Source organism: Myodes glareolus, chromosome 9 (assembly GCF_982192425.1).
Source record: "Myodes glareolus chromosome 9, mMyoGla1.1, whole genome shotgun sequence".
Lineage (NCBI taxonomy): Eukaryota > Metazoa > Chordata > Mammalia > Rodentia > Cricetidae > Myodes > Myodes glareolus.
In genome coordinates this window covers 72,900,245-72,923,720 of record NC_142034.1, presented here as the reverse complement: position 1 = coordinate 72,923,720, position 23,476 = coordinate 72,900,245, and the positions used below count along the sequence as shown (strand labels likewise).

General features: G+C 48.3%; 2 protein-coding genes across 3 annotated transcripts; one reads left to right on the top strand and one right to left on the bottom strand.

The window, feature by feature from the left end:
• The first annotated feature begins 3,372 nt into the window (after nucleotides 1–3,372).
• Nhp2 (NHP2 ribonucleoprotein) lies at nucleotides 3,373–7,351 on the top strand. The gene is made up of 4 exons (XM_048437612.3): nucleotides 3,373–3,615; nucleotides 3,874–3,943; nucleotides 6,261–6,366; nucleotides 7,004–7,351. Exons 1-4 carry the CDS (start codon nucleotides 3,456–3,458, stop codon nucleotides 7,127–7,129), a joined length of 462 nt encoding a protein of 153 aa, XP_048293569.1. The 5' UTR covers nucleotides 3,373–3,455; the 3' UTR covers nucleotides 7,130–7,351.
• Nucleotides 7,352–8,207: 856 nt separating this feature from the next.
• Nucleotides 8,208–21,131, bottom strand: Rmnd5b (required for meiotic nuclear division 5 homolog B). 2 transcript variants are annotated; one of them, XM_087910671.1, is made up of 10 exons: nucleotides 20,870–21,131; nucleotides 14,520–14,670; nucleotides 12,905–13,050; nucleotides 12,657–12,795; nucleotides 11,771–11,873; nucleotides 11,303–11,469; nucleotides 10,221–10,386; nucleotides 8,992–9,094; nucleotides 8,745–8,899; nucleotides 8,208–8,662 (listed from the first exon to the last, which is right to left on the bottom strand). In XM_087910671.1, exons 2-10 carry the CDS (start codon nucleotides 14,656–14,658, stop codon nucleotides 8,599–8,601), a joined length of 1,182 nt encoding a protein of 393 aa, XP_087766797.1. In that variant the 5' UTR covers nucleotides 14,659–14,670; nucleotides 20,870–21,131; the 3' UTR covers nucleotides 8,208–8,598. The 2 variants fall into 2 exon arrangements, with proteins under 2 accessions (XP_087766797.1, XP_087766798.1); XM_087910672.1 differs by lacking the exon at nucleotides 20,870–21,131 and adding an exon at nucleotides 20,709–20,836.
• Nucleotides 21,132–23,476: the final 2,345 nt, after the last annotated feature.

The following is a 23,476-nucleotide window of genomic DNA, read 5'->3' as shown; positions in this document are numbered from 1 at the left end:
TAAGTGTGTTGCCTGAATGCATGTCTGTGTAGTACATGCATGCATGGGGCCCTTGTAGGTTAGAAGTTTTTGGATTCCCTAAAACTGAAGTCATGGACGTTTGTGAGCCACCATGTTGGTACTGGGAACTGAACCTGGGTCCTCTATAAGAGCAATAAGTGTTCTTAAGCGCTGAGCCATCTCTCTAGGCTCCATTTTTTTTTGCTTTATTTATTACTTATTGTGTGTGTGTGTATGCGCGGGCGCATACATGCATATATGTGCACATCCATAGCACACATAGGTCAGAGGACAGCAAGGTCAGTTTTTACTTCTACTATGTGGGTCCCAGGGACCAAACTCAAGTTGTCAGGCTTGGAAGCAAGTGCATTTATCTGCTGAGCCAACTCATCAGTCCATTTTTTGTTAGTTTGTTTTAGTTTTTCGAGACAGGGCTTCTTTGTGTAGCCCTGGCTGTCCTGGAACTCGCTCTGTAGACCATGCTAGCATTGAACTCACAAAGATCTGCCTGCTTTGGCCTCCTGAGTTCTGGGATTAAAGTTGTAGGACACCACTCCCTGGCTACTTTTTAAAAAAAAAAAAAAAACAGAGTCTTACTATGTTGGCCAGGTGTCCCCAAATTCCAGGATTCATGCCACTTCTTCACCTTAGTCTCCTACATAGCTGAGAACTATGGGTAAAGCTACTGAGGGCGGCTTGTTTCCCTCTTTGTCTTAATACCCAGTGAGACAGAAGAGAACCAGCTTTCTGTTAAACACTGGATAAGGGCTAAACACTGCTACCATTATGTCAAAAATTTATTAAAAAATGCATGTGGTGGCACACACCTTTAATCCCAGCATTTGGGAGGCAGAGGAAGGCAAATTTCTGTGAGTTCGAGGCCAGCCTGGTCTACAGAGCAAGTTCCAATGCTACAGAGAAACCCTCTCTCAAAAAACCAAAAAGAAAAAAAAAAGAGCCTGGAAGTGGTGGTGTACAGTGTACCCCTTTAATCCCAGCACTCAGGAAGAAGAAGCAGGAGGATCTCTGAGTTTGAGACCAGTCTGGACTACAGAGTGAGTTCCAGGACAGCCAAGGCTACACAAAGAAGCCCTGTCTCAAAAACAAATAACAAACAAAAACAAAAATAAATAAATAAATTTAAAAGGCCAATAAAAGTCATAATGGTAGCCAGGCTTGGTGATTCATACCTTTAATCCCAGCACTCTGGAGGCAGAGGCAGGCAGATCTCTGCAAGTTTGAGGCCAGTCTGACCTACAAAGTGAGTTCCAGGATAGCCAGAACAGTTACAGAGAAACCTTGTCTCAAATAATAGTAATAATAATAATGGTGTACTGTTGTAGGGGAGAGGGCCCCCTCGTTCTTCTCGGTTGCCCGGCTAGCTTAGCCCCGAAATAATCACACAGAAACTGTATTAATTATAACACTGCTTGGCCCATTAGCTCTAACTTCTTATTGGCTAACTCTTACATCTCAGTTTAACCCATTTTGATTAATCTGTATATTGCCATGTGGCAGCGGCTTACCAGGAAAGATTCAGCATGTCTGTCTCTGGCATCTCCATAGCATTCCTTCCACTCTGCTTTCTTCCTCCCAGAATTCAATTCTGTCTTCTCCGCCTACCTAAGTCCGCCTACCTAAGTTTTGCCCTATCGGGCCAAGGCAGTTTCTTTATTCATTAACCAATGAAAGCAACACAAAGACAGAAGAACCTCCTACACCAGTGTATACTTTTCATCCCAATACTCAGGAAGAAGAGGGAGGTGGATCTATGTGAGTTATAATCTACATTATAATCTACACAGTGAGTTTCAGGATGGCCAGGCCAGGGCTACTTACTGAGACCTTGGCTCAAAAGACAAAACAAAGATGGGCTGTGGTGGCACATGCCTTTAATTCCAGCACTTGGGAGGCAGAGGCATGCAGATATCTGTGAGTTTGAGACCAGGCTGATCTACAAGAACTAGTTTCAGGACAGGTCCCAAAGCTAGAGAAACCCTGTCTCAAACAAACAAACAAACAAACAAAAAAGAAAACAAACAAACAAACAAAAAAATCACACAAAGAAAAAAATCAGGGGGCTGGAGAGATGGCTCAGTGGTTAAGAGCATTGCCTGCTCTTCCAAAAATTCTGAGTTGAATTCCCGGCAACCACATGGTGGCTCACAACCATCTGTAATGAGGTCTGGTGCCCTCTTCTGGCCTGCAGGCATACACACAGAAAGAATAGTGTATATATAATAAGTAAATAAATATTAAAAAAATAAAAGAAAAAAAACAAAGAAAAGAAAAAATCACCACTAGTAGTTAATACTAAGTTATTTATATTCATAAACACTCCTGGTGTTCATTTTCTTCTAAAGAAACAAACATCCTGGGCACAGGGCAGTTTGACTTTCTCATTAGCAGCTGTTGGACTCTTCTTGCTGCAAAAGGACGATCAGTCTAACAGCCAACTGGACTACTTTTAGGTCTGCTAGCTCAGTTGACACTTTCCATATGCCTTGAGAAAAAGATATAATCACTTCGACTGATTGCCATGGCTCCTGAAGGTGCAGCCTCAGGCAAGACTGTTTAAAACAGTTTGTAGCAGAATTATTACAATCAGATGCCTGGACAAATGAATCGATAGCACAACTTTTTTAAAAAATATTTTTTGTGGTTTATTTAACTTTATTTTATGTTCATTGGTGTGAAGGTTTGAAGGTGTCCTGGAACTGGATTTTCAGACAGTTGTGAGCTGCCATCTGGGTGCTGGGAATTGAACCTGGGTCCTACTGGAAGAGCAGTGAGTGCTCTTAAGCTCTGAGCCATCTCTCCAGCCCCGATATCACAACTTTTGTCTTATTTTTGAGGCAGGACCTTACCAAGTTGCCCTAGTAGGGTCTCACTGTATTGTCCTGGCTAGCCTTGAACTCACCATGTAAGACCAGGCTGACCTAGAACTTAGAGAGATCTACCTGCCTCTGCCTCCCCAGGGATAGGATCAAAGGCGTGCGACTCATAGTTTGAGTAACAGGATCCAAGAAGTGAGAAAGAAAACATGAAAAAAATCTTCAGCTGATCCAGGATTTAGCTAGGCAGTCCCATCAGGAGCCACACTAGTAATGCCCCTAGTCCCGCCCCCTTCCCTTCTAATGGGACCCGCCTCTTTCCCTTTGGGCCCCACCTCTCTGCCCTGGCCCCGCCCCTTGCCACCAGGCACTCCACCCCTAAACTCCACTTCCCCAGGTTCCCGGGGGAGAAATCCAAACCCAGCACCTAGGTTGTCTTGTGACCCCGCCCCTATGGCCAAGACACCGCCCCCGCAGGTCTATTTAGCGATTGGTTGGTGTAAAGTACCTCGTTTCCCAATTGGTCACGGGGTAGGGCAACTTCGTGACCCGGAAGTGATCTCGGAGGCGGCGGCCGCGTGGTTCGTCTGTACGGCCGATTGGGTTGCCGCGGCTGCTAAGATGACCAAAATAAAGGCCGTCCCCGAGGATTCTGAGGCGCAGGCGGAGGGCGGCAGCGAGGAGCGCACGTATGAAGAGCTGCTGGTCAACCTGAACCCCATCGCGCAGCCGCTGGCTTCCCGCCGCCTGACGCGCAAGCTCTACAAATGCATCAAGAAGGGTGAGGTGGGGGCCGGGCGGTGGTGGCGCTCGCTTTTAATCCCAGCGCTCGGGAGGCAGGCAGATCTCTGTGAGTTCGAGGTCAGCCTGGTCTACAGAGCGAGTTCCAGGACAGCCAGGGCTACACAGAGAAACCCTGTCTCGAAAAACAAACAAACAAAAAGGGTGAGGTGGCCGGGTGTGTGGCGAACGCGGTCCGGACGAGTGGGACGGGTGGGTTCGGGCTGGACGAAGTCGCGGCTCACGCTTCTCTTTGCAGCCGTGAAGCAGAAACAGATTCGGCGCGGAGTGAAGGAGGTTCAGAAATTTGTCAACAAGGGCGAGAAAGGGTAAGAGCCAGTCTTTCGCTGGTTTAAAAAGTTTTGTGTGTTAACTTGTTGCAGCGCTGGGCGTTGAACCTAGAGCATGTGCGTGCTGGACAATTACTCTTCCATTGCGGTTGCGTTTTCAGTTGATTAAGATGGAATTCTGCTTAACCTCGGTGCTCAGTAAAGGTGAAGTTGACTCCGATCAGTCAAGGCTGTCAACTGTCTTCAATGCGGACAGTCCCCAGTGAATGACAGGGAAGAAAACAAACCCAGCCCACTGGGGATCAGGCAACATGGTATGGGGAGACATTTTCCAAAGCAGGCCAGAGGAGGATAAAGGCTAGCTTCGGCTACATAGTAAGTCGTAGGCCAGCATGGGCTATGAAAATGCCCCTAAAAACAAAGCAAAAAGATAGAATGATAGCCGTGAGTGGTGGCGCAGTCCTTTAATCCTAGCACTTGAAGAGGCAGGCGGTTCTGAGTTCCAGGTCAGCCAGGACTGTGTATTAAGACCCCGTCTAAAAAAGGAGAGAATGAATGGATGTTAGTTTGGGGGTTGGGATCCTGAGAGCAGGCTCTCAGGCAGGGCAGAGATTAGTAGTTAAGCGCCTCATGAGGGCCTTTAAATTTTTCTTTTTGACTTATTTTGTGTGTGAATGTTTTGCCTAAATGTATATGTTTGTGTGGCACTGGCGTCCTTGGAGACCAGAGGAAGGCAAGCGGCAGATCCCTTTGGATTGGAGTTACAGGTGGTAATGTATCACCATGTGAGTGCTGGGAATCGAACCTGGGCTCTCCAGAAGAGCAGCCAGTGGTCTTTATAGCTGAGGCGTTTCTCTAGTCATCATGGGACTTTTTAAGCCATAGTAGATTTGTTTTTTTTGTTCTAAGATCGAAGTGAAAGCTGAAATGTGATACTGAGGAAAGAATTCGGAGAGGCAAGTCAGACTTAGGAAGCCAGTGTCGCCCAAGCCAGGTGATGGGGTGAGAGTGAAGGTTGGATTTGAGAGCACAGTCTCAAGTGACAAGTCTGTACCTTCTAGATGCCAATTTAGGGTGTATTCTGTGACTGCAGACAGTGGAGGGAAACCAGGTTTGTGTGAAAACATTTTTTTTTGTTTTTATTTTATGTATGGGTGCGCTGCATGTTCACCTGCAGGCCAGAAGAGGGCACCAGATCCTTTAGTTGTGAGCCACCATGTGGGTGCAGGGAATTGCACTCAGGGTCTCTGGGAGAGCAGCCAGTGCTCTTAACCCCTACACCATTTCTCCAGCTTTTCAGTATTTCAAATGGTTTCTTTATTACGTGTACGTGTGTGTATGTGCGCGTGTGTGAATATGTGTGCATACATGTGCACTCTGGTGCATATATGGATGTCAGAGGACAACTTGTGAGAATTGATTTTCTCCTTCCACCATTTGGGTTCCAGGGATTGAACTCAGGTGGTCAGAGCTGGCAGCGGGTGGGTGCCAAGCCTTTACCACTGGGGCATCCTGACATGACATGGAAAGTGCTCAGGACACGCTCTGCTTAGCTCTCTTGCTGGCAGGTGGTTGTGTGTTTGCTGGGTAAATGGGCCTGCTGCCTCCAGGTGGCACCTGGTACCGTGATTATGGGTCAGGGCAGCCAAGGAGAGGGCAGTGAGGACCAGCCCTATGCCAGAGGGAATGGAGTATGGACGCAGAGTTCTGCACCAGAGGCTCTTCTTCATATGCCACCCACCTTAGAGAACACTCTTCCTTTGGGTGGAGATTTAGGAGTTCTGGGTCTGTACACTGATAGACCACAGCCTTAATTGTGGACTGGCAAACCCTGTTTGTTGTTCAACCTTTTGGTATGGCCACTGCCAATTTCTGCAGCTTTGTTCTCTGGCCCCTCCTAGTATATATTGTATTGTGCAAACGACAACCCTTGTTCTTGGCATCCAGCCTTTCAGTACCACTCTGATGCCATTGGCCTTACTCTGTCCCTGCCCCTACCATTCTGGGAGCCTCCTCGTGGCGCTCGGATCTCTATTCAAGAGTCATCTCCTAATTGGAACATTACTGACTCTTAAGAGTTGAGTTCCTGTTTCTTGGCATTCATCCCATACCTAATCTTTCCCAGCACTGTACTGCTGTCACATTTGGTGGCATTTATCTGCTGTCAAGTAGAGATCATGTCCCCCAGAGGAAATGGATTTGCCAAACACGACTTTACACCCCGTTCTGAAGTTGGAGGCAGGGCATCTTATTCATTTCTGTGCTCACAGCCCAGCTGTAGGTATTGCTTACAACTGTACAACAGAAAGGGAAGGAGGAAGCAAAGGAGAAATGATGGTGGTTTCTCTCGTTGCAGAATCATGGTTTTGGCAGGAGACACGTTGCCGATTGAGGTATATTGCCATCTTCCAGTTATGTGCGAGGACCAGAACTTGCCCTATGTCTATATCCCCTCTAAGACGGTGAGCTTACACCTACTTTGCCCCACCCCCAACTTAGTCCTAGGCAGGCTATATGAGGAAGTAACTCCAGTGTTAGAATTCACAGGTCTGGGTGGCTTGTTTCCTCCTTATGTCACCCAGGCTGGCCCGTCTCTGCTGCTCAAGCAATCCTACCATACTAAGACTAAAGTGCATGGAACATGGCTGGCAGATTTCCTTCCTGTAAGCAGGGAATCTTCAGTATGCTGAGAATGGAAACAGACTGCATTTGAATGTGCCTTGTAAAGTCTTTAAGATGTGGCACCCATGATTGTACTGTTAAGTAGGTTTGTGATCAGAGCAGTTTGAGGGACCTATAGCTATCCTAGTGCATGCATGGCTAGGACCATGTCTGGAACAGAGGGATGGAAGGGTAGCAGGGACTTACAGAACAGAGGCACTGCCCTGCCTACAGAGATACCCTCCTAGGTCATGTGGGAATATTCAGTATAGGCTTGGGGGACCATGGCTTGAAAGCTTAGTTTGAGTTTAAATGACGGCAACTGATCTGAAATATTCTTAAATGAAATGTGTGCTAATAGGACATGGCTGTGGGTCAGATTCGGCTGATGGGTCATTTGTGGCCCCTGTTCCTAACAGTTTTTCTCCTCTTATATAGGACTTGGGTGCAGCAACAGGCTCCAAGCGCCCCACCTGTGTGATCATGGTGAAGCCCCATGAGGACTACCAGGAGATCTATGACAAGTGCCTGGAGGAGGTGCAGGCCCTGCCAGCGCCTCTGTGACAGCCTCATGCTGCAGCCTATTCCAGGAGCTGCCGGGCTGGCTGCAGGCGGCTGCCCACTCTTAACAGCATCTCCCCGATTTCCTGACGTGTGAATTCTTCCCAGGCAGCTCCAGCAGCTGTTCTTGGAGGTAGAGCCAGCATCTCCATCAGTGCCATCTCCTGTTGAGCTCAGATGAAGACAGCTCCAAGAGTGGGGCTGAAGTAAATGCTGAGGCGGAAACGTGGCGAGTGTGTGGGTGTTTCTTAAGCTCCAGCTGCTGATGGAGCCAAGAAGTTGGTAGGAGTAACAGGAGCGACTTTCAGTGGAGAGCCCCAAGAGTGTACCTTGCAAGTGCTCAGAGCTGTCCCCAGTCCCCCTCCAGGACAGGTGCAGCCTTACAGATGAGGCAGCAGGGCCCAGGCTCCACCTCACACAAGCCTGTGGTTCCCGTGGCAGGGATGCTTCCAGCAGCCTTACATAGTGGAGAGAATTAGTTTGCCCTCCCACATGGTAAATTTTAAATAGGAAATGAAGCTAACTACACAACCCTAGGTCCTGGTGGCCTGGAGAGATGGCTCAGCATTTGAGAGCACTGGCTGCTCTTCCAGAGGCCTTGAGTTCAGTTCCCAACACCCACATGGTGGTTCACACCTGTCTATAATTCCAGTCCCAGAAAACTGAAGTTCTCGTCTGGCCTCTTAAGGGCACTAGACACATGGTGCACAGACATACATGCAGGCAGAACACCCATACATAAGTTAAAAAACCCCGAGTTCTCTGATAAAACTTTGAAGCATTTTAACTTAAAGTTCCTGCCTATAAAAAGCCCACACAGGATTAAGACAAAGCAACCTAGTTTAAATGCCATGGAATAATCAGGTGAATTTGGGCTCAGAGGTTCCAAGTTGGTTGGGACTACAAGCCTTCTTCCTGAGTCCCCTTACACAACTTTCTCGTAAGGTCTTACACAGGTATATGGTAAAGCACCCTGCCCAGGTCTGTCGTCTAGGTTTTCCCCTACCAGAAGTGCTAGATGGTAGTGCTGCCACTTGATGATGCCCAATACCTTATGTAGCAAGCAGTCATTTTTCAGCAATAAGGAGAAGGGCTGTGAATATATTTGTTCAAAGTTATAAAACAGCATTCAGTTCTAGTAGGCTATTTACAGTGAAAAATGCATACATACAGTTGGCTGCGCAGTAGAAGGTAAGCCATAGCTGGTCACCCCTGGTTTGATGCTAGGAGTAGAAAAAGGGTTTTGATAACCAAAGCCTTGGCTGCGCAGTCAGAGGCAAGTGTAAACAGAAAGACAGCAGGAACACAGCACCCAGTCCCTCTCACAGCCAAGGAATTGTAGGCTGGTTCAGGCCTTGGCCTCTGCCTGCTAGGCCTCTTGGTAGTGCTGGTCACCATCCACTGAAGTCAGTCCCCTCAAGGCAAACCAACGCCCATGGGTGGAAGCACCTTGCAGCAAAAGTTCCTTGTCATCAGAATATGATACGTTTCCCATCTGCTGGATTCTGTTCCATGGGACAGTAGGGACACTTCAGCCTGCAAGGAAAGACAAGGGAAGAACATCGCAGGGCAGGCCAGAAAAGCCAGGCTAGGGTGGAGCCAGGCAGGGAGAACTTACTTTCCTCCATTGATGAGCTTGTTGAGTGCATCTCGGGAGATGACATGGCCACAGATAAGTTTGATGGGAGGGTTGGAATCTGAGGTCTGCTGTCGTAGGATAGGGCATGCAAACACGGAGTGATACCAGCACTTCATGCCCAGCTCGATCTCAATCTGAGGAGGCCAGCAAAAGGTTGAGTGCCATTCCTGTCTGAGCTGTGCACCCCAGCACCTGCCTCTGGGGTACCTCCCCAGCCTGGCCTTACCGGCAGCTCATCCTTGTGACTCCACACACCAGTGCACTGCCTCTGTTCGATCACAGCTTTGATGTTCATCAGCACTGGCAGCGCCACGCAGCCAGAAGCGAAACTGAGGAGAGAGAGCAGGGGCTGAAGCAGTGGGATCACAGGAACCAGCAAAGGACCAGCACACTGTCCCAGATAGGACCAGAGACAAAAGTCTCCAGTAGTGTGAAGTCAGATTGGTTCTTGAATTATTTAATTTTAATTTATGTGTGTAAGTGTGTGCTTACATGTATGTATGTGGACCACATGCATGCTCAGGCCAGAAGAGTGGTCAAATCCCCTGGAACTATAGGTAATGAGAGCTGTGAGCCCTCTTGTGGGTACTGGGAATCAAACTCAGGTCCGCAGCAAGTGTTCTTAATCCCTAAGCCATCTCTTCTGCTCCCAGACTTCTAAAGCGCCACTTACATAGCGTAGTATGTTCAACTCTGTATTTGCTTTAATATACCCCAAAATTAGAAAGGCTCCAGTATAGAAAACAGCTGGCAGATGAAGTGCTTGCTCAAGACAGCGGAAAGCTCTTAATGGGGCAGTGCTCAGGAAAGGGCCTGTAGTTTAACGAACTCTGTTAAAGATGGTACATAGTAAGACATCTATAAATGAGTTCAATCTCAAGGTGACAGGGTAGCAGGGTGCCCACTGGCAGGAACCTCAGTTTGTCAGTACAGTACAGCCCTCCCCAACAGATCTCTAGGGGCAGTGGTGACGGTTCCACAGCAACAGCATAAGTGAGTGCAGCCTGTTGTCTACAGTATGACAATTGTCCACTAAGGTACAATGTTTCTGGGGACATTCTAGGTGTTCTTTGTTCCTGTGAAACCCTGCAAGTTAGCTCATGGCAAAACTCCATCTTCTTATCTGTTAACTGGGGTAACAGGACTTTTAACTTGGGCCTGCTGTGGAGTGAGCAGTGACCTCTGCAGTGCCGAGGTTAAGCAGCATGTTAAGCATGTTACTTAGCACCCCGGTCTCCATGTAGGGAGGTGGTGTTTTGGTGAGGTTGTGAGGGGGTGGTGTAGTTTCCCAAGGGTACCTAACGTGCAGGAACGGTGGGCTCTTCTCTAACTATAAAGACAAGCAGTGTCCATCTAAAGGGAGCATGCAAGCCAGCTTAGGTTTGTGGAAGCACATGGCAGGGTCAGCACAGTTGTTCTCCATGCCCTTCCTGTGTGCAGGAGGCTGGGCCATACCTGACACTGAGAGGGGACTCCACGGAAAGCCCCAGCAGGGAACATGCATCCCGAGTAAAGGTCTCACAGATCTCCGCCCAGTGGCTGTTGTCTAAGAGATGGCAGTAGGGTGACTTCTCCAAGCCCAGCCGCAGGTACACCAGGCTGCCCATCATCACCTGGATCTCTACAGAGAATAGGACGGCAGTTCAGGAAGGGCAGAGACTCTGGGTCACAGCCCAAGGAGCCACAGGGCTGCAAAGCCCTCTAATGTGCAGAGGAGGTAGCATCTTCATGCTGCTGCCAACCTGGAGGCAGGTAGGATGGTGAGGCTGTCTCCAGCTTTCTGACTGCATCACAAGCAAGCCTCTGCTTGGCAGAGACTGTCGCCACTCACCCACTCTCGTCCTCCCCTGCTTCTTTTGAGACAGTCTCTATGTAGATCTCTCTGCAGCCCCTGTTCTGGATTAAAGGCATGCACCACTATGCCTGACCTCTCCCTTTTAACAGCAAATCCAGGTTTGCAGCTTTCAGGAGACAAGAGGAGCTAAAACTGCTGTTTATGTGGGAGGTGGCTCAGTAGTAAAACAGATGTCAGCAGTAATGAAATACTGAGAAGTCTGGTTCTATCCCCAGTACCACAAAAAATAAAATTGCTGCTTTTGGTTTTATTTTATTTATTTTTATTTATTTTCTTCCCCCACCTCCCAAGACAGGGTTTCTCTGTGTAGCCCTGGCTGTCTTGAAACTTGCTATGTAGACCAGGCTGGCCTCGAACTCACAGAGATCTGCCTGGCTCTGCCTCCCAAGTGCTGGGACTAAAGGGGTGTGTCACCACCATCTGGCTGGTCTTTAAATCTTGAGTCAGGGTCTTACTGTTGCCATGCTAGCCTAAATTCTGAGACTGAGGTGGTCTTCCTGCCTCAGCTTTGCCTCTGGTTTGAACCTCACTTTAGAGGCAAAAGAAGGTCAAAAGTTTCTGAATTGTGGGGAGCCATCTTTCTGGTAAACAGAACTGTTTGTGGGTACAAGGACAGGTTATCTGACATGTCCAGACATTGGCTGGAGTCTAACCCCTATCTCCCAGCACCTTGGGCACTTACCTCTCTGGTGCAGCTGAGCAAAGGGCTGGAAGTGCCGGGCATAGCTGAGGGCCTCCAGCTGCTTCTCGGGACCACCAGCCAGGAGACGGATAAAGTGCAACCGGTGCAGCTTGAACTCCAGGGAGCTGTTGAGCTCCAGCAGGCGCTGCCGATGGGAGACAGCCCATCTGGGGAGAGAGAACACGGTGCAGGGGGTGGTGGCTACAGAGGACCCTAAAGGACAATGTGAATCCCAAAGGCAGGCATTATCAGGGCCAGAGAGATGGCTCAAACAGTTAAGAGCACTGACTGTTCTTCCAGGGGACCCGGGTTCAATCCCAAGCACCCACATGGCAGCTCCAGTTCCAGAGGACCTGACACCTTCAAACAGACGAAATACCAACCAATGCTCATAAAATAAAAATAAATAAAAGATAGGCATATCTAGGTGAGATGACCACAGGCAAGCCCCACTGTGGGCACCCTTACTCCAGTGCAGGTCCCAGGTCTTGCTCATGTAGAGCTTCCAAGATCCGATTCAACTCCAAGAAGGGCTGCTTGAAGTCCAGGTCCACATTCAATGTTGATTCCTAGGGGAGATGGAAAGTAGTGTCCCCAAAATTCTGTCCATAAAAAAAACTTTATCAGCTAAAGGTTGCCTGGGAAAAGGTAATGTTTGCCAGAGGACTTGTCTGCCTATAGCATGAGCCCCTGTCAGTGCCCAGCTTGCTGAGGCTAAGCGTCATCATTGGTCAGTCACAGTAAAGGACCCTTTCCCTCCACTGCAGGAAGTTCCCAGGCCTGGCACTGAATGGCATAGTGAGAAATTACTTTTAATCTGCTTAATTACATTAAGGCAGAGTCTTCTGTTCCCTGTGTGTTTAACGCCTAACTTGTGCTATTTGCCATTTTGCTTAATCCCCTAAATAAAAAAAGCACCTTGGCTCCATGCCCTGGCAGGCAACCAAGTCTAACTAGAAATCAGTAACTTTGGTTTTATCAGATACACTTAGATTTACCTCCTATTTTGTGGTAGGGAGACCAAGACCAAGGTCCTTTCTAAAATAAATATAAAGAATGTCAGTGGCTAGGCCTATGGGAGAGCAGTGCACAGTTGCAAGCAATCCCAGCCCTTGAGAGAAGAAGGGAGGATGACCAGTTGGAGGTCAGCCTTGGCTATACAGCCAGACCTTAGCTCAGAAACATAAGAGACAAGGTGTGGTATCAGCACGTTGAGAGGCAGGAAGATCTCTTTGAGTTGAGGCCAGCATAGTGAGTTTGTGGCCTACATAGTGAGTTCCATGCATTTCTCAACAAAACAAAAATAGTCAAGAATATCGGGTGAGAAGAAAACTAGCAGATGATGAAATTGGCTGGCACAGCTCCTCAGCTACACTGAGCATGCCCTGCTGGTACAGGTGCTCCACAATGGCCATCTGCAGGATCTGCTGCTGCTTTTCACGTGAGTCCCACACAGCATCTGAGACTACACCGCAGATCTCAGAGTCAAAGTTCTGACAGAGGAGAGATGGATCTGTGACTCAGGCCTGTGCTCCTGCCAAGCCAGCACACATTACTCTGGAGTGTTCCCACCCCTAGACCCTGGGCCACCCACACACTCACCCTGTCAATGGCTTTGCCCACTCGGGAGACGCTGCTATGAATGTCCTTATGGTCTGAAGCTAGTTTCTGGACTGTGTCTTTGATTTTTCGACAGCACTGGGACATTACAAGGGAGAGGGTAGCTGAGAGAGGGGTCCCCTGGAGAGCTGTGGAGACAGCAGACTGGGTCAGGAGGCAGATCCTAGGTACCTGCTTCTGCAGCAGACCTTCTGCTTCCTCCTCCAAGCCAGTGTGGTGGCTGTGTCAGAAGTAAACACCTACTTCCAGTCTGTGGTCAGCTACTTCTTTTTTTTTGGACCTCACTATGTACCTCTGGCTATCCTGGAACTTACTATATATAGACCAAGCTGGCCTCTAACTCACAGAGATCCTCCTGCCTCTGATTCAAGAGTGCTAAGCCATTTTCTAATGTGAGACTTAGAAGTGGCCAAGTGGAACAAGACAGTATGCTTGTTTATAAGTTTTTTAAGATTTTAGCCAGGTAGTAATGGCATATATCTTTTTTTTTTGTTTTAAACCCAGCACTCAGGAGACAGAGGCAGACAGATCTCTGTGAGTTTGAGGTCAGCCTGGTCTACAAAGCAAGTTCCAGGACATCAAGGACTACAACAGCTACTACAACCAACCCCAAAAATGCTGGGCATGGCATAACCTTTAATCACAGCACTTGGGAGGCTAAGGCAGGTGGATCTCTGTGAGTTCTAGGACAGCCAGCGCAATATAGAGAGAACTGTCTCAAACAAACAAAATCTATTTAGTTAATTGCATGTAGGTGGGGGGTGAGGAGCCATGACACGCATGTGTGCTATGATGTACCCTGGAAGTCAGAAGACAGCTTTCATGAGTGAGTTCTCTCCTTGCACCAAGTGGGTCCCAGGGATTAAACTCAGGTCATCGGGCTTGGTAGCAGGTGCCATGTACTCGCTGAGCCATCTCTCGAGCCCATAAGCCAGGACCCTGGTGACGTCATCTTCTCAGCTGTAAAATTCTATGTTGCTGTGAATGCTGACTTGGCTCCTGTGTGCTCTCTTATTTTGTGTATTGGATGTACACAGGCTTTCCTGTGAACCGTCAAGTTAAGTTCAGAATTACCATGGAGACAGCAATTCCACTTCCAGGAGAAACTGAAATGTGTCCACACAGAGCTGTGTGTGTAAACTCTCTTCCTAGCATTCTTCAAGATAGTCAAGAGGTAGAACAACCAGTGTCCGTCCACTAACGGGTACAGGATACCATATGTGCACACAGTAGGATAATGATATTAATCATTCACAGAAGGTATAAGGTACTTCTGTGATAAATGCTACAATAGAAATAAAACATGGGGACATCATTACCTCCAAAGTGAATAAAAGTAAAATTAGTTACAAAGCAACACAGAGAAACCCTATCTTGAAAAAAAAACAAAAAACAAAAAAAAAACAAAAAAAAAGTTAGTTGAAAAGAAAATGTCCAGAGAAACCCTGTCTTGAAAAAAAAAAAAAAAAAGGTCAAAGTAATTTTCTGAACAAGCTGAGGCTTCCTTTGCCACCTTCAAGAAAGCCTAGAGATGCATGTCCAAGACTCTACCACCCAGTCCGTAGCCACGAGCTACATGACTGGGATTGTTACCCACCTGCACTGGCCAACTCAGCCCTCAGCTGGCCCACACAGTGCAGCAGTTCCTCCAGGCTCTGCTCGCAGTGTTGCCCGTAGGTCAGGAACTTGTGCAGGACTTTGTCGAGCTCCCTCTCCACGCACGCGCACTGCTCCATGGTGGCCTCTGCCTAATGAAGTGAACTGGGTCAGGCCAATGTGTGTGTGGGGGTGATCCCCCTGCAGCATTTCTTCAGGTCCCTCACCACTCCTGAGTAAAATATCAGTGCCCTGCTAAACAAAGTACTTCTGAGCCATCCTCACTGAGGACAATGAAGGCTGGAGTTCGAGGCTAGCCTGGTCTACAAAGCAAGTTACAGGGCTGTTACACAGAGAAACCCTGTCTCAAAAAACAAAAACAAAGAAAATTACTGTCTTGAACTTTTTACCCTGTTATTTTTGTCCTGCCCACCTCACACACAATATACACCTTTTTTTGTTTGTTTTTCAAGACAGGGTTTCTGGAACTCCTCGATTTGTAGACCCGGCTGGCCTCAAACTCACCCAGATTCTACCTGCCTCTGCCTCCCAAGTGCTGGGACTAAAGGTGTGTGCCACCACTGCTCAGCTTTTTAAAAAGCTCTTTAAAAGATCATTACTTATGTTTGTGCATGTGGGTGTCAGAGTAGGTTAGAAGTGGACTTCAGATCTCTTGGGGCTGGAGAACTGCTCCATGTGGGTGCTGGAAACCAAACTGGACTTCTGAAAGAGCAGCAAGAGCTTGTGACTACTGAGCCACCTTTCCAGCCAACACTTTTTAATGTACAGAGCAACCTTAAGTGTCATCTGCAAGAATGCTGTTTACTTTTTAGACTGGGTCTCTTTTTTTTTTTATTTTTTGAGACAGGGTTTCTCTGTTGTTTTTGGTGCCTGTCCTGGAACCAGCTCTTGTAGACCAGGCTGGCCTCGAACTCACAAGGATTTGCCTGCCTCTGTCTCCCGAGTGCTGGGATTAAAGGCGTGCGTCACCACCGCCTGGCTTAGACTGGGTCTCTTGCTGGTCTGGAGCTCACCAATTGGGTCAGACAGGCTAGTCAGTGAGCCCCAGGGACCCACTGGTCTCCAGCTCCCTAGTGCTGAGATTACAAGCATGAACCACCATACCCAGCATTTCTTTAAATGACATTTTCCCCCCAAGAGGCAGGGTTTCTCTATATAGCCCTGGCTGTCCTGGTACTTGCTTTATAGACCAAACTGGCCACAAACTCAGAGAGCCTCCTGCCTCTGCCTCTTGAGTACTGGGACTAAAAGTGTATGCTACCACTGCCAGGCAAATTACTTTATCATTTTATGTGTATGGGTGTTTTGCTTCATGTACATACATATGTGTTGCAGGATATTTGATTGCACTGTGAAACTGCAAGACTATGTTTATAAAATTAACCTTGGATCAGGAGACTGAGCCAGTGACTACTTTACTGGAATTAGCCACAGAGAGGACGGAGAAGCTAGGAATATGGGTAGAGAGACCCATAGAAAGAGTAGGAAGGGACTTAGAGATCTGAGGTCTTCTTTTGGTTTGGGAGGAGTGGAGAGATGCTACATTTGCTTGCTAAGTCTCTGGCCAAAAAAAGGAAGGTCAGCTGGTTGCTTCTGGCTTCTCTGATCTAGCAGGTTTTTACCCCAATATCTGACTCCAAAGTCTTTATTGGTAAATAGAACTATACAGACTTAGTTAGAACCTACATTTAGTGGCTGAGCCGGTACCTGCAAGAACGGAAATTCCCCCAAGCCTCCGTCTGAGGGGTGTGGGGTGCTGACTGCTGGGCTGTAAGGGCACAGATGATAGTTAAAATATCAGTAGATTCATGTGCAGCCACTAAGCCAACAGAAACACACACATATGTGTACCATGTATGTGCAGTGCCTGCAGAAACAAGAAGAGGGCACTAGATCTCCTTACAGGTAGTTATGAGCCACCTTGTGGATGCTGGGAAATCAAACCTGAGCCTTCTAGAAATGCAGCTCTTAACTGCTGAGCCATCTCTCCAGCCCTAACAACTGGCATTATTTCTGGGTGCCAAATTCAAGTCCTAAAGGGCAAACGCTTCAGAGACTGAACCTTTGACAACTCTCACTTCCTTTCTTAATCAGAAGACTGGACCTAGCAGGCCATGTGGCGGAATAACCCAGGCTCATGTTGCATGTAACTCATATATTCACTGTGGCCACCTCTTCCAGTTAGTGGAACTGGTTTTTCACGTATTGTAGGGAGATAAGCCATGAAGGCAGTCCTTGAATGGCTGTTAATTCCAAGTGCAGCTTCAGGAATAACTGCCAACTGTGCAGGCTGGAGGGGCCTTCCCTGTTGGTTGCCTACTGATGGCTCCTTGTATCTGGACAACTAGAACCCTTGCTCTCACAGCTCCAGGCCCTGGAACACGATTGTTTGGGCTTGGGACAAGCAGAGAGATGCTACACTTGCTTGCTAAGTCTCTGGCCAAAAAGGAAGGTAAGCTGGTTGCTTCTGGCTTCTCCCTGGTTGAGTCCTCCAGACCAACTTCCCAGTTGTCACAGGCAGCTGGTCCTGGCTCCCCTACCTGGCTCCCTCCGCTCGCTCTCACTCTGTACCCTCAGTTCTGAACACTGAGTGGTGAATACTGAGGGCCCGCCTCCCTGCCACACCAGACGCTTTCTTGTTCAATTATGCATGGAGAGAGAGAAAAATAGAGAGAGAGAGAGAGAGAGAGAGAGAGAGAGAGACAGAGACAGAGAGAGACAGAGAGAGAGAGGTATTTATGTATGATGTGTATTGCATGTATCCATGTTTCTGAGTACAGGCACATATGTTTATGGTACAGTGTGGGTACTGAAGGTCAGAGGACCTTGGGTGTCAGTACTCCCCTTCTACCTTCTCTGTTGTTCACCACTGCGTAGTCCAGTCTAGCTGGCTTGAAAGCCTTCAGTGATAGTTCTGCCTCCCATCTCACTGTAGGAATGGAATGCTGGGTCAGGCAGTGGTGGTGCACACCTTTGATCCTAGCACTTGGGAGGCAGAGGCAGATGGATCTGTGAGTTTGAGGCCAGCCTGGGACAGCCTGGTCTACAGGGTGAGTTCCAGGACAGCCAAGAATACACAGAGAAACTCTGTCTCGAAAAAACAAAACAAACAAACAAAAACAAAAAAAGAACAAAAACAAAAAAAGAAAAAGAAATGGAATGCTGGGCTTATTAGTTATCCTTTACCATGCCCGGCTTTACATGGGTTCTGGCGATTCAAACTCAGGTCCTCAAGTTTGTATAGCAAACAACACTGAGCCAGTCCCACACTGTACTCCACCTCCTCCTTACCGTGGGCTCCTCCTAACCCTCTACACTCTGCTCCACTGCCTCCTTTTTTTCTCAAGACAGAGTTTCTCTGAGTAGCCCTGGCTGTCTTGAAATTCAGAGATCTGCTTGCCTCTGTGTCCCAGGTGCTGGGATTAAAGTTGTTCGCCACTGTCCCCTCCTTTTTAAGTAACCTGTGACATGAAATACTCAGCTAATCCTCAGAATGCTGGCAACAGAGTAGATCTGCACCCACACAGAGGACTAGAAATAAGAGGACTGAGTTATGTGTCCCTCTAAAGGGGTCAATATAGCCAGCTACCCACTCTTCGGAAGAATGGCATCACAAGAAGTCAGTGTCCATGGTGACCCTAGGATCTTCCCACTTCCTGCACTCTCCTAATCCCATCTCGGCTTTACCATCTCAACCTCACTTTAAAGTCACTATCTCCCTCCCAGATGGGGACAAATGACAAGAAAGTGCTGGGCCTTGGCTGACATTACCATACATACTAGAACTTGTAACCACAGTGTCCAGAGATGTCACAGCTCCAAAACCAAACTCAACAGTTATAAAATATTATAGGTGAAATGTAACAGGGACTCCCATTTAAAATGATATAATTATTTTGGTAACAAACATTCCCCAGAGGCTCATTATGCTCTAGGCTCTGCTCCAGTGACTTCACCCATTAACTCATCCCTCCAGTCTCACATCACGATGAGGTAGGTACGGTTATTAGACCCACTTCGCAGCTGAGCAAATGAGACAGGGAAAGATAAAAATAAACATCCCAAGGCCACACCGCTGGGAAGTGGAGGAGCGGGAACAGAGGAAGCCTGGAATCTGGCTCTGGGCCGAGGCCCTCTCCTTAAGTACTTTACACAACAGGACCAGCAAAGCAGGTCGCTGGCCTGGCAGGAAAGGAAGTGGGGGTGTGTGTATACGGCTGGGATGAGCTCACAGGGGCCATCAGTTATGACAACAAACATGAAGGAAACTGAGGCGAAGGCAAACCACTAGCTGGGGAAGGTGTCTGGACACCAGAGCCACATTTATCAAAGATGAACACAACTCAAGGACAGGATCTCATGAGGGTCAAATCTGGCCCTGTCAGATACCAACTGTTACTAGGACCCCCATCGGAGGGAAGCCATGAAGGAAACTACGAGAAAGACTGAGGATGGGCCAGGCAGATGTCTCAGTGGGGAAAGAGCTTGTCTGGTGACCTGAATATGATCCTTGGAACCACATGGGAATGAATGAATGAATGAATAAAAGAATTAAAGAGCTGAGGACGGGGGCTGAGAAGATGAGCCCTGCTGGTAAAGTGCTCGCAGCACCTGCTGTATTAAAGGCATGTGCTACCACCTGGCCACACCCACCTTTTTACACTGCACATTCTAGGGATCCATTCAGGCTTCTGCTCACTGAGCCAGCTCCCTCGTATAGCTTCCTTTTCTGCATCACAGACCTGAATCATCCCTCTAACTGCTGCTTCACGTGTCCCCCCGCTGGACTACCAGTCACGCGAAGCCTGGAGACTAGTTTTCATCCCCTCCTAGGCCTGGGCCACCCACCACAGGACTGAATAAGCCCTAGCTGATCAAACAGCACCTCCATTCCTTAGCCTTTGGTTAAGACGGCCTGAAATGAAAGCTCCCAATGGGCAGAAAGAAATGAAGAAAATGTTTTAAAATCCTGCTTCAGGGGTTAGAGATGCGCAGTGTCTAGGAGCACTTGTTGCTCTTGCAGAGGATACAGGTTCCTTTCCCAGCACCCACGTGGCAGCCAACAACCTCCTCGTAACTCCAGTTCCAGGGGCCCTTTCGAAGCTCTCTACCGACACTGCATTCACATGGTACACAGACACACATGCAGGCAAAACCATACCCATGCCCATAAAAGTTTTTTAAAAAATTAAAAATCTGTTGGGTGTGGTAGCTCATACCTCTAATTCCAGCACTCAGGAGGCGGAGGCAGACGAAGATCTCGGTGAGTTCCAGCCAGCCTGATCTACAGAGTGAATTCCAGAACAGCTAAGGCTATGTGGAGAAACACTGTCCCAAAATAAATAAGTAAATAAATAGCCAGGCAGTGGTGGCGCACGCCTTTAATCCCAGCACTTGGGAGGCAGAGGCAGGTGGATCTCTGAGTTCGAAGTCAGCCTGGTCTACAAGAGCTAGTTCCAGGACAGGCTCCAAAGCTACAGAAAAACCCTGTCTCAGAAAACAAAATAAACAAACAAAGAAATAATACTAAATTATTAAATATTAACAAATAAATTAATAATCAATCAATCTGAGGGTGGGTGTGGTGATGCATAACTTTAATCCCTCCATCACTTGGGAGGCAGAAGTAGGTGCATCTTTGAGTTCATGGCCAGCCTGGTCTACTTAAGAAGCTCCAAGCTGCCAGGTGGTGGTAGTGCAAGCCTTTAATCCTTTAATTCGGAAGGCAGAGGCAGGAAGATCTCTGTGAGTTAGAGGCCAGTCTAGTCTACAAGAGCTAGTTTCAGGACAGGCTCCAAAGCTAAAGAGTAAGCCCTGTCAGGAAGGAAAGATGAAAGGAAGGAGGAAGAAGGAGGGAGGGAGGGAGGGAGCTCCAGACCATCCTGGGCTAAACCAGACCCTGCCTCAAAAGACAACAACAAAACAAACTAACTCCTCATTCTCATCACTCTCGCCCTCACTTGCCTACTCTCCCACCCCCTGCCTTTCTGTTCACGGTCCATCCAGGAAATTTCTACCGCCACCCTCTGCTGGAACACTCTTTACATTTTCCCATAGCTGGCTTCTTATTTAGGTCTCGACACAAGTGTCATCTTTCCAGACTACATCTACCCTCAAACAAATCGTGCCCCTATTAATATTAGAAAGTTTCAAATAGTAATTCCTTCACCTAAAACTAAACGGATGAGAAAGTCCAGAGTTTATCCTAGGGGGCTGCCACGACCCGGACTTCACCCGCATTATGGTGCAGGAGACTGTCAACTCTTACTCAGCCTTCCAGAGACCCTCCTGCGGTGCCCTGCCAGGACTCCACAGTCCGCGGCTGGTTACCTCTGAGCCTGTCAGGTGCACTAGGAGACGTCTGAGTCTAGGCGACTCCACCAGCCCTCGGACTGTGCGGCCGACGACTGCTCCGGGCTTTGGTCGGGGCGCCCCGCACCCCGGGACCCGGAGCCCGCAGGCTGTCACCTAGTCCTGCAACCCAGCCGGCTTCCGGCGCCGCTGTCATCGGAACCGGAAGGCGCGGCGGTTGCCCCTCGGGTGGGTCCGGACTCGCCCATGCGCGTTGTCGGGAAGCGTGAGGAGCCTGTCCCGTCTGGCCCGTGGCTTTGCCCAGAGTGCGGAATAGAATCGCCCGCGAGAGCGAGGCGGCAACCAGCGCCTGCGCAGTGCCCGGGCGCCGCTTCCCTGCGGCCCGGAGCGAACCTATGTTTCCTCCGGCAGGAACCACCGGAGGGTGGTCCTGGGTTTCTACCGGAAGTATTAGCCAGCGTACCTGCCTTTCTGGGGTTCCTAACGCAACTCTTATCTTCTGTCTTAAGTCTCTAATGCCGAGGCTGTGCTTGGAGAATCTGACGCTGGAGGAGGCCGCGAGTTCCAGACCAGTATGGACTACAAAATGATACTCTCAGAAAATAGCCAAATCTGAGCACTGTAGCACCTGCCTATAATCCTATAATTATAGGAAGATCAGTAGTTCAAGAGTACATAGTGAATTAAGCCCAGCCTGAACTACTTGAGACTTTATCTCAAACAAACAACAAAAAGAAAACCTGGGCGTTGCTCAGCGGTGAAGAGGTTGCAAGCGTATGTTCCTCGGTTCATTCCCAGAACCCGAAAAATAAAAATTTCAAGACCGTTACATGTACGTGACCCAGTGATTAGTTATTTCCTGTGATGTTTTTTGAAATGCCAAATAATGTTTAAAGGAAGAGTCCTGAGGCACTGGGTAAAACGCTTGCAGGGCAAGCATGAGGACCTGCGTTGGGATCCCTGGTGTTATCATAAAGCTGGCCCACGCCTGGTGGTGCAGGCCTGTAACTGCAGCACTGGGTTGGGTAGACACATGCGGATACCCGGGTATGCTTGCCAGCTAATGTAGCTGAAAAGCAGAGCTCCAGGCTCAGTAAGAGACCATGTCTAATACGGTGAAGAATGATAGAACGAAACGACCAAGATGCTCCTCTAGCCTCTATACATTTGCACAGGCCAGCACACCCATGTACACGCGTTCACATTACACATACGCAATTTTAAGATTGCTTTTTTGTCCTTGCGGGTCACCTATCCCTGTACTTCCACAGCCCCGGGACCTGCCGCAACCACATGGTGACTCACAGTCATCTATAATGAGATCTGGTGCCCTCTTCTGACATGCAGACAAACATGCAGGCAGAACACTGTATACATAATAAATAAATAAATCTTAAAAAAGAAGATGGAGTGGGGGTTGTGTATCTACCCTAATTAAAAAGTGTGAAAGAGCCAGTTGTAGTGGCACATAGTGTGTGTTTGAAGCCGAAAAGAGGGGGGAGGAGGGCGAAGTCACAAAAGGAAATGACCCCCAAGCAGAAAAGGACTAGTTTTTGTTTAATCTTTTAAAAATTATTATTTTTTTCTTTTTGTTTTTTGCAGACAGGGTCTTCGGTACCTCAGACTGGCCTTGAACTCCTTGTATCAGGGAGGACATCTTTCCCCTCCTGTGTCCTAGGATTACAGGTCATCACCCTGGGTCCTCCTCCAGTGCCTTTTGCCTTGGAACCGAATAAAGAAGACTCCCTTCTTTCTCATCCCCTGACAAGCAGCTTCCCTTTTACTGCTAGTTTCCCTCGGGCCATTTATGGGCCCCCTCTTTAGCCTCCCCCACCTTGCACAATCTAGCTTTGTTTTCTTTACAGCCTTGGCTTGAAATCATGTGCTTGTGTTGATTCTGTCTTCTTGCCCCTATCTCCGCCTCCCCAACTTTTAGGATAAAAGCTCCATTGGGCTCAGGACTTTGTCCTCATCGCTACTGGAACAGAGCATAGAGATGCTGAGAGCTGACCGACATCCTTTGCTTATAAAAGAGGAAACTGTGGCTCACAACCTTCTGAAACGCAGCAGGGAAAAGGGCGGTGCAAAGTGGGACACGAACAGGCAGGGGCATCGTGGAGATGCCTGGCAATATCTCGGGAGCCTGGGTGGTCCTGGCCCCACGCGGAAGTCGCGGGGGCGAGAAATTGAATGAGCACTGCTTGGGGCGAAGAGCCAGAGCTGAAGAACCCGAGCCCCAGCAGGCAGGACCTCACAAGCTTTCTAGAACGCCCCAGGCTTTCCCACTTCCTCTCCCAGGATGCCTCACCATCAAGCAGGGTGTGAACAAAGCCAGCTTCTACCAGAACCTGGGGCGGCTCACATTAGGCCTTTGAACTTTTGTGTCTTTCTCATGAGGGCCCCGCATTCTGTATTATTCTGTACTTTTCCTATGTACGAGTTTTCTTACGTGCTTGAGTCTGTTGTTCTCCTCTTTCAGATTGGACTTTTGTTTTTTGTTGGAGGAGAGTGCTTCAAAGTGGTTTCTCAGTATTTTCTTCCCCCACCCCCTCTCATTTTTGACCAGTTTCCTAGGAGTTAGAGTTATTTATTGTTTTTTTGAGACAAGGTTTCTCTGTATAACAG